At 37.2% G+C, this 11,567-nt stretch overlaps 1 protein-coding gene across 2 annotated transcripts in view; it reads right to left on the bottom strand.

Moving 5' to 3' along the window:
- Positions 1-8,316, bottom strand: part of LOC127411330 (solute carrier family 35 member F4-like) — a 75,544-nt gene extending 67,228 nt beyond the window's left edge. For both annotated transcript variants that reach the window (XM_051646839.1, XM_051646843.1), the window contains exon 1: positions 7,994-8,316. In XM_051646839.1, the coding sequence (XP_051502799.1) occupies positions 7,994-8,213 (220 nt within the window). In that variant the 5' untranslated portion in view covers positions 8,214-8,316. The remainder of the gene's footprint in view (positions 1-7,993) is intronic.
- Positions 8,317-11,567: the final 3,251 nt, after the last annotated feature.

Consider the following 11,567-nt stretch of genomic DNA (forward strand, 5'->3'; position numbering starts at 1 on the left):
AGGTGCGTGAGAAGTGCCTGACGAGACAGCCACATCTATGGCAAGTGCTACAGGAAGTGTGGGGTGAAATGTCACCTGAGTATCTGGACAAACTGACAGCTAGAATGCCAAGGACCTGCAAAGCTGTCATTGCTGCATGTGGAGGATTTTTTGATGAGAACATTTTGAAGTAGTTTTATTGCAATAGTAATTTTTCACATTATTAATGTTCTGACTATACATTGTGATCAGTTGAATGCCACTTTGGTGAATAAAAGTACCAATTTCTTTCCATTAGAGCAAAATCTGTACATTATTCCAAACTTTTGGCCACTAGTGTATGAACTTTTAAAATACTTGGGCCTTACTTGTTATTCTTATCAAATAATATATTAATACAATAAATCTTTATTCTGTTTGTCATTTTTAATATATATTAATATAAAGAGTAAACAAATTTTATCAAATTTACATAATTGTATTTATTTGTTATACTTTAGTATCTTTAAACTCCAATAAAATCTGGGTAGCGTTTCTAATCCGACCATAAACATCACCAAAGTTATCATGACCTTCATGTTATAACCGAATATTTAAATCATCCACAGAATTATAATTTCCACTGTGTACAGTCTCCTGAGTTAAAATAATATCACCTCGTAACTAAAGAATTCTTCAGCAGAATGGCAAAATTCTGTATAAATATAAATAAAGAGTACATTTTCAAATGTATCTGTGTGTTTTGCCTCTCTATATTTTATTATGTTATTTTAATCAAGTAATGATTTGTCAAAAAGTAATTTAATATATTCAGCATGAAATAAAACATTGCAGGAGTGAAGGAAGCAGTAAACTGGCATCTCTCTCTCGCCCGCTCACTCGCTCTCTCGTCTTCCCTGCGGTGTATTATGGGTATACATCGAATGTACACTCGAAATTAGAGTGCATTGTGGGTAAGAATGAGTGAATAGAAGTAGGGAACGAGTGGCTCACTCAGAATTCGGACACCACTACAAAATGGCCGACACCCAAAATAGTGCACTATATAGTGGATAAGGGGGCGGTTTCGGACACAGCTCCTGTCTTCTGTCTCCTCTCTCTCTCGCTCCATCACTCTAATGCCTACCAGGTGAGACCACTAACGAGAGGTATCTGGACTGGTCTGGCTATGAGCAGTGGGGATAAAAGCTGCTGGGAAATGCCATTCTCTGCTTCCCCTCTCTTGTCTCAGACATGCTGGGCTACTTTGTGTCTCGTGACTTGTATAGCCAGTAAGCTTTGTATAAAGGCGTTAATTGATATTGTTTTACTGCTTAAAGTTGTTAGCTAATACTGGGAGCTTTTGTAGGGAGGTGGATGCCATTTCATTTTAACTACCTTCTGTGTGGCCAGCAAAGGAGGCAAGCCTTTGTTTAATTTTTCTTTTTAAACTTCAGATAAGACTTTTCCCCAAGGGCATAGATTTTTCTTTGACATTGGGGGGTTGCAGCGTGAAGCATTTCCATTGATCATGGTATAAATATTGGGGGGTTTGAGGGTGAGTAAATGCGACAGTTTTCATTTTTGCGTGAACTATTCCTTTTGTTTCAAAATGGCATGTAGTTGATGTAATACAGAATTGAATGCCACCTGCTTTAATTTAAACTGCATACCATCATGTGATCTCTGAATGTTGCATGTATCCAAGTTCATCTGGTTTAGTGTTATTAGTTATGCTGCACAAGTCACATTTGACAGATCTGTTTTAGATGGAACTGTGAACAGCAAAAACACATTGAAAATGAAATTTTCAATTACAATCTGAGCTACTTACAATACACAGCACAAATAATGAAGTGAGTGACATTCAGCTGGTCATGTGATCTCAATATGTACAGTATGTAGAATAAAACAGTTTCTTCTCTAAGACTGATATGACTAGACTTCATGTGAGCATAAGCCTACATTTAAATACATTTCAGCCAATGCATTTTTTTAAAACCAAATTTTCCATCATAATAGAGTAGCAGTGCATTCAAACAGTTCTTTCACACTTCCAAAGTCAAAGAATAATCTGTAATATTCTGGGTGGGCCTGGGTCTAAATTGGGTGGGTCCAGGCCCACCTGGTCCACTCTTGCCTTCGCCACTGAATGAAACCGATTAGCATAGACTAGATACAATAAATAAATAAATAAAACAATACTTTTCTGCACATATTTAGCTGGGTTTAAAGAGTTTTCAGCTATTTAGTGAGGTTTCGAAACAATTCCAAAAACAAAAACAAAAAATTCCAAAGCATATGCTTTAAGGTTTGAAGAATGCAAGTCAGACAGATCTGATACAATTACACCCTACTGGTAGAGAAGATGCAACATCAGGACTGGTTAGGGACTGCTGCTGGGAAAACTTGGGATTCATTCATTAACAGTACACTGCTCAAGCTTCCCTTTATTCATTTGAAAGTGATCCAAACGTCCTTCACTAGTAAGTTGAAAAAGAAAGTAAAGTGATCCTAAGTCAGCATGAAATCAGAACTGACCCTCTTTACATGCTTACAATAACACCCATTTCTGTTCTTATTGTCCACGTTTCATAAATGCACATTATTCTAGAGAAAAAAGGTTTGTCTTCATAATCTTTCTTCAGAATTTGCTTTGCCTCTGAAATGACTTTCCTTTTTGGCTGATGTCCCCTCAGCCAGAAAATAATGTTAACCAATAGCCACTATGGCATTGTTTGGGGCTACTGATAAAGGTAATGTATTAATGCAAGGTGATGATTTAAAATCTTGCGAATAGATAATGCAGTAAATTAATGTAGCTTAAAGTTGATGTAATAAATGTTATAGTAAATAACAATAGATTTGAAAAATAACTATTTCCATTAGGACAAATATTATGAAATGTATGTGATCTGACTTTCTAAACATACTCCTATGTTTCAGGAGGGGAGTAGTCCTCCACAGTCGACTTCAAACTGGCCTTCAGGTCTGGCTTCGATTCTGGTTTGGAACGATGACCTTTCATGATCCAATCAAGTCCTGCCCTAAATTTGTTTCTCGTATCCTGTTTCTCTCAAAAATAAGCCACAATACGGAAGTAAAATGGATTGCGAATGCCGTTTCATGTTGACTTTAGCTAATTGAACTGTTATTCCCATCAGCCATGACATGGATGAGACTCCAATGTGATAACGTGAAGTTTATGCGAGAAGAGCTTGCTTTTGCTTGTTACCTCATTTCGTTCAATACGAATATTTTCTTTTGATTTTTCTCAACGAACAAACCAACACGACATATATTTTTCATCAATGAATTATTAAGCATCAATTTTAAGCTTTACTGTCAATAACAATGTGTACAGGCTGAGTTCTCTGGGATCCATGATGTTTGGTTACAATAAGTTTTGATGAATAGTAGTGATTTCACATTGTTCTTCTTGCCTGTCTTTGTCTGACACTTTAATTCTCACCATAAAGTGCTGAATCAGGTCTTAAAACAGTGATGAGCATGGCATAGACTCTGGGAAAATGGATCAATGTGACACCTCACCATAAAAAGACAAAATGTATCTCCTAAAAAACTTTGTGTGTGTGTGTGTGTGTTCTAGAGCAATGGTTCTCAACTGGTGGGTCAAGATCCCAGCAGTTCCAGATCCCACCAAAAATGGGTTGTGGATCAGCTCTGAGATAAATGGACAACGGGAAAAAACAATGCTAAATGCAAATAATAAAATGCAACTAATCATATAACTGTGCATTGTTCATAGTTAAAGGAATGTTCTGGGTTCAATACAAGTTAACCTCAATCGACAGCATTTGTGGCAGTATGTTGATTTTCACAAAAAATAATTTAGACTCTAACGCTACTTTATAAACCCTTATGTTGTGTTCCGGTCATTTTGACCAGAAGAGGATTTTCTTTTGCCTTAAAATGCTAGTTAATGTTATCCTATTGGACTAAAATGTACTGACTTTGCTCACACAGGGTATCACAACTTCCCCAAAAATGTCTGAAAATGTTTTGAATTTGGGTTTCACCTTGTTACACTTTTGGTGTTCCCAGTCAAAAATGACTGGCCTAAAAAAATTGCTTATAAATCTCTCAATATGCTATATAATCACCCAATATTGGATTAGATCTATTTGCCAATTTGTTTTCTTTCAATTAGCACAGGTTGCAGTTCAGGGTAGGATAAAGTTAATCTCTGTGAAAAAGAAAGCATGTAATACTCAAAAGAGTTTGTGTGTGTCCGTGAGCATAGGTGTGTTTGTGCGTGCGTGCACGTGTGTGTGTGTTAGTGCACATGTGTGTGTGTATGTGCACATGCACAGGTCCAAGGCCTTTATGTTTGCAAGCACATATGTGAACATGTACATGCTCCTGAACACTCAATTTTCCTCTTATTTTTGATCTCCCCCATTCATTTTCAGTGGCCGGTCATTTTTGACCGGGAACACCACAAGTGTGACTTTGTGCCATTTTGTACAAAATAAAAGCATTTCAAAACAAACATCCTGGTTAAACATTAAAGCACACTAGTCTGATAAATAGTACAGAATGTTTTCATATTTTATTTAATATTGCCAAAATTATCCACAAATAATGCTTTTTTCACTGGTGCATAAGCTCAGGTCAATGAGGCCTATGATCAATAAGCTCCAAAAAGAAATAGAAAACCTGTGCTAATTGAAAGAAAACAAATTGACAAAAACATCTAACCCAATATTTGGTGATAATATAGCATAACGAGAGATTTATAAGCAATTTTTAATAGACCGGTCATTTTTGACCGGGAACACCAAATTGGGTAAAACATTTCAACACGGTTAAAAAAAAAAAAGGCAAAAAAAGTTAAAGTAAGGCACTTACAATGGAAGTGAATGGGACCCTGTCTATAAATGTTAAAATTCACACTGGTTCAAAAGTATAGCCACAAGATTTAAACATTATATTTGTTAGCATGATTTTAGTGTGATAAAATTGCTTGCTTACCTTCTGGTTGTCATTACAACGAAACTGCAATCCTAAAATCAGGTATAACTTTACACATAAGGTTTATAACACTAAAATCGTGTTAACACACTGTAAAATGTTTATATCTTGATGCTATACTTTAGAAACTATAGCTGTGTTTACACTGTCACAAAAAATCTGATTTTTTACTCACATCTGACACAGATAGGATATTGTTGCACATGTGTAAATGGAAAAATCCGCACAAGATCAGGTTTTTTCGCATCCGATCTGAGCCACTTCCAAATGTGGTTTTAAATCAGATACATATCCGATATCTGGACATCTGACCTATGACTAAACACGCATATCCGTAGCCGTATCCAGACGGAACTGTTTTTATATGGGGACATTACCTACTATAAAACGGTCTGTAAAAATAACCCCTGGTAATATTAATCCAGTGCAAATTAATATAAAGCCCGTAAATCTGCACTTTCCAGCACTTGAGCCCTTTAAATATTAAATATTTACCCATGTAAAAGAGAAACGAGCATGTTTTTGAAAATGATTTGAGCAGAGTGAGTGTGGGAAATTGGGTTGAGCCCCGCATTTAAGAACATAAAATTACATAAAGTGAGGGAGTGTCTATATTTTTAATTCAAGAGTGTAATACATGATTACAGGCTTGTTAATGTCAACATTTCTGTTGTATTTAGCCAGATAGTACAATCAATGTCTTCTTATAATCACAGATACAGTATATGATCATGTTTAATATGTCCTGCTTAATTAATAAGCACATTATACATTTTCTAATAGGTAACAGCAGTGTGTAAATGCTGTATACACATGTGATTTTTAAAGACATTGCTTATCCCGTGCATGCAAATTGACGGTAAATATTACAGATGTTCACAGTAATAATTAATTTACAGATATATGACAGGAAAACTAATACCATCTAAACAGGTCTTTAGCCACAACCATCTAACCGATGCTTACCATGGCAGCAGTGAAAAGTTGCTTTCGCCTTTTTTGCCGAATTAATTGCGTGCAATTTTGCCTACTTTTGAAAATATTAAATAGCACAAGGCCATTCAAAACCCGAGGGTGAACTGTGGTGCTCGTAAGTGAAAGCGATCATCAATGGAATCATTCGAGTTTGGGCGGGAGATTAATGTAAACACAGATATCAGATATGAGTCGTGTCTTCAGTGAATGTAAACAGGCGGGACAAAAAAATCGGATTTGGTCAAAAGATCAGATCTGTGCATTAAGCCTTGCAGTGTAAACGCAGCCTCTGTGTATTTTTGCATTTATGTACTGGCCCCATTTACTTCCATTGTAAGAGCCTCACTGCAACTGCTTTTTTAAATAAACGAGGGGCGATTGAATATAAAAAAAAATGTAAACATTTTTTGTGGTAATCATTATTATAGGTTAACTTGTATTTGAACCCGTCCCAAAATGAATAGGCTTATCAACTTTTATCACTTACCATTACTTTTGTCATTAATAATTTTGGATATTGTTGGGCCTTTGCAGTTAATGTTAGTATTAATACATTTCACATTGGGTTTTAAGGACATTTTTGTTGCTTTTCTGCAGTAAACAATTTTGGTATTGTGTTGGGTTGCCACTTGATTTCCACTGTAAAATCTGGGTCCTGAAGCAAAACCAGTTGAGAATCACTGATCAAGGTGATTTATCAGTTTGCTGATTTTTGATTCAGCTTCTTTCAACAAAGCACTTGTAAAAGGAACATTTAAGGTTACTTGAAAATGTTTTTGAAAATTGCATTCTTTATTTGAAAAGACATTTGACTATGATTTTCCCCAAAAGGTCTTGGGATCCTTCAATCCTCCTTTTGGCTTTATGTTGTTTTGTAGTTTTTGCTTTAATTGACATCTCTGGCACAGCCCCACATGTATGATATGCTTACAATGGGTGGGTAAAGATAAATGTAGTGCATAGATAACATTAACTCCAAAGACCTCGGGGACACAGAGATACCGCACTCACACACACAAACAATGATAATTATTAGATGTGATTCATGTACTTACATACTGCACCAGTGTTATAACAGCACACCAGAGACACGGGCTAGACCACCAATGCTAACACGTACAGCATTGTGTGGTAAAGTCTGTGTGTGTACAAATAGGCAGATTCCTCTCAGTCATTGCACTTGGTGACATTAAAAAAAATAATAATTAAAAAAAATATATAATTCTGCATGCCAACAAAAGCCAAACCACAAATCCTTGCTGTGCCAAGACTATTTCGACTGCATTAAAACAGACTAAGAGGGTATTGAAATTCAGGAAAGGCACACAGACCTATAATTAGAATCATATAAGTGTTATATGATAATAAGTGTTCAGCACATCAGTGTCTTTCTGCTTAGTGTCTCTTTGCATTTAGTTATTGTCAGCCTGGCCATACACATTATTTGTTGCTTGTGATTTCTTGTTTGCTTGTGAGAGCACAATAACTTATTGTGTTATAGCCTATTTGCATTTATGAGCAAAGTGATGTGTAGTTTCATTTGCAAATCTGTTTCAGTAAGCTGAAGACAACACTTGCATTTATAGCATAGTTGACAGCAATTATTTGTGAGCATAATGTATAGAATATTTGTAGTTTGTTGACATTGATAAATTGCTCCACTGATAGGTCTTACCAGTCCAAATAGCAAAGGGATGAGTTAGTATTCTAAAACTATCTGTTACACACTCCATCTTATTTCTATTCAATTCCATTCTATTCTGCCATATTATATTTTTCTGTTCTGTTCTATTCTATTCTGTTCAAATGTTTAACAGAAAGTTCTGCCCCACTTAGAATGCATGTGTTGATCAGATTCATTTAGTGAGCAAATAACAAGTGAGCAAACCACCATCTCTTTTTATGTCAACTAAATAAACTAATGCATACATACAAATTAAACAGTCCAAACTCACACTGTGTATAGCTACATTATTCAAGTCTATGCACCCCAATGAGCAGACAGTGTGAACATATTTGCATGACTGCATGACAACATTATACATTTATTTCTGCAAACACTTACTTCTGTGGCTGGAGTATCCGGGGTTATAACCGTAATAGCCGGTGATTCGTAAAATCCGGTCCTCGATGTCATGCACCCCGTTGGCCGTCACTTGTGGCACATCCCAGCGGCTGTTCACCTGCGGAGACGCTTTGCCCGCTAGGTGCGTGCTCTTGCCCGGTAGGTGTTCCAGGCGAATGCAGGGCTGCTCTCCCGAATCATGGCTCTCCGTGCTGCTCATTTTACCTCCACACCGGCAAAACGGCAGCTTTTAGGTGACAAGCGTTAAGCATACGATCCCGGCCGTAGAGAGCATCACCCGAATCAAATTCCAGCACACATCGTTTGAGGAGTCGCTCAGGGTTGTGTAAAACTTGCCCAGCGCATTTCGTGCAACAGACAGCAGAGGGCGTCACGCTGCTCCGAACAGATGGCATCTAGCTTTTGGGAAGACCAGTTCGTCTTTGCGAATCGGTTCGTTTAAATGAACTGGCACAACAAGCCGATTCATCCATTCTCGTGTTATCTCCCAAAAAGTGTCACCATTAAGTCAATTGTACGTCTGTTTTTTTGTGGTAGTTTGTAAATACTGATTTAACCGATAATGTTTACATGTTTAGCATGTGCTGTCAAACCATAACGAATTAGGATCTCCTTCAAACAGCACAATAAGCTTTCAGAATCTTTGCCATTTTGTTTAATTTCATAAATGACAGACAGTATAATGGCTAATAATACAATGTTATCACAGCTTTATTGTGGTAACTATGGTATATTTATGGAACAATAATGGGCATTTGTTGTAAGGGTGGGCTCTTTGTGGTTTCAACAAGTAATCCACCTCACCTCATTTACTGTATTTTTGCTCCTGTGATTTACAAACGCTGCGAATCGGTTCAAATGAATCATTAAAAGAACCGGTTCAAAAGAACCATTTATTCGCGATTCGAACATTACGGTGGTGGAGTGTTCGCAGTGGGGTGCCGTCGTTTTTACTAAGGAGGACGAACGAGTAGACTGACTCATGTTAACACAGGCTAGAGTAGGACACCTTCCTTAAATATTTCAGCATGCCATGTTGCAGTGACACTCAAGACACTGCAGTATGCAGGGACGCGGTAAGAATTTTTGGGCCCGCTAACAACCAAGGGCGGGTTTACGATTTCTGAGGCCCCAAGCAACCGACCAACCCGTGGCCCCATTTAGAATTTTTTTGCTTAAACAATTGCATAAATTGTATTTTAAATCATAATTTTAAATTCATCCTATCAGCCATCGTTGCCAAGTACATTCAAAACGTTTAATGTAATTTAGTTAAAGATAATGAATGAATATTTTCCAGTTTTTCCACAATACAGTGATAAAAAAAAAAGAAGCAATTTTCACCTACATTTATTTTACAAAACTTTTTTTCCTTCTTTTTTAATGAACAGGGTATGCAAAACCTACTGCTTCACTCAATATTATTTCAGAATTCAGTTGTTATTTGTTATTATTATAACCCTTCAATTATTTATTTATGTCCAGATTCATTATAATATGATACAGTATTATTATTATTATTATTATGGGGATTTGTGGTATACAATAGTAATATATTGTAAATCTGTCTTATTTACTTTAATTTCATCTTATATTCTAACGCTGCAGTGTAATGTCGCCATGTTGCAGAAGGAAGTATTTTTTGTAAGCATCGTAGGCAACATTCGTAGCAGTATTGTAACAGTAAACAAGGCACGGCGGCCCCTCAGCACACTAGAGCAGAAGGTAAAAAAACATTGACGTTTATCAAGCGCTTAGCTTGGTGCAGAACAATCTGGAATAATGTTAAACAATGAAACAGTCACCTCTTTGCAACCCGAACTTGTTCAGAATGTTAAATCTTTGTGACACCTGCGCTAAAAACATGAAACAGAACACAGGTGTCTTGACATGTGTTTTTGAGACCTGAAGTTCTTATTAAATTGACACAGTGTCTAAAAATGTGCCGGTCCTGCGTGAGACACTGAAGAAACAGTGAGACGCGGTGCAGAAGTCAAGGACGTTCGTCCAGCACATTTACATAGGAAAACAATGGAAAAACAGAGCAGACGCAAGCAAGAACGCGTTCGGTATGAACGGCCCATCATCCGTATCTGTGAGTGAGAGCGCGTGGGCGAAACAAGTTCGGAAAGCCTGTATATCTTTTCATTATGGCCGTATCCACCATTGAGGTCACCGAGGTCCGGACCTCGGTATTTTTTTCCCGAGGTGTATATTAAAAGTCATAAAATAATTGCCTAATATCTATTTGGTGCCGCAAAGATAACCGACCTTCTCAGGTGACTGCTTGCTTGAGTTGACCAATGAAATCGGCTGGGGGGCGGGCTTTGCGCTCCACTGTGCTGGACTATGTCAACATACCGGGCAGTGCAGTCACCTTAATCCGCCGAAGCGTTATGAGGTAACTAGAGAATTTTACTAGTCGTCTGCTTGTAGTTCATTGCCATGATTCATACCTACCCAGTCAGACATCATCTGACAAATAGCTCCTGTAAGCGGTCGCGCTTCGTTAAACAGTGGCCGTCCATCATGAGTGAATTAACTAGCTAGCTGCCAGCTAACATTAATTCCATCCATCCAATGACGGAATGATAATGATATACTTTTTTTCATATCAGTTTGTGTAGGGTTGAAATGCATGTTAAAATGATGAGGTACCACTATATATTTTTATTTTCATTGCAAGATTATCATAGCAGAGGCCATTAACATTTAAAAATTAATATCAATTTACCCTGTGTTTACTTTCTTTACTGACACAGACGAAAATGAAAAGACTGCATCAATTAAAGCTCAGCTTTGGGAAGGGAAGCAACAGGGGACAAGATCAGACTGAGAGAAAAAGAAAAAGAAAAGATGATGGAGATGAGAAAGGAAGAGCAGGAATATGATTGTGCCCAGAATATGATTAGCATTATGTTACTGTGCTGTTTAACACAAACAAAAACTGACCTGATCTCATTGAAACAATGTAGGCCTAATTACCACAGAGATATACAGGTGCATCTCAATAAATTAGAATGTCATGGAAAAGTTCATTTATTTCAGTAATTCAACTCAAATTGTGAAACTCGTGTATTAAATAAATTCAATGCACACAGACTGAAGTAGTTTAAGTCTTTGGTTCTTTTAACTGTGATGATTTTGGCTCACATTTAACAAAAACCCACCAATTCACTATCTCAAAAAATTAGAATATGGTGACATGCCAATCAGCTAATCAACTCAAAACATCTGCAAAGTTTTCCTGAGCCTTCAAAATGGTCTCTCAGTTTGGTTCACTAGGCTACACAATCATGGGGAAGACTGCTGATCTGACAGTTGTCCAGAAGACAATCATTGACACCCTTCACAAGGAGGGTAAGCCACAAACATTCATTGCCAAAGAAGCTGGCTGTTCACAGAGTGCTGTATCCAAGCATGTTAACAGAAAGTTGAGTGGAAGGAAAAAGTGTGGAAGAAAAAGATGCACAACCAACTGAGAGAACCGCAACCTTATGAGGATTGTCAAGCAAAATCGATTCAAGAATTTGGGTGAACTTCACAAGGAATG

The sequence above is a fragment of the Myxocyprinus asiaticus genome, chromosome 20 (assembly GCF_019703515.2).
Source record: "Myxocyprinus asiaticus isolate MX2 ecotype Aquarium Trade chromosome 20, UBuf_Myxa_2, whole genome shotgun sequence".
NCBI lineage: Eukaryota > Metazoa > Chordata > Actinopteri > Cypriniformes > Catostomidae > Myxocyprinus > Myxocyprinus asiaticus.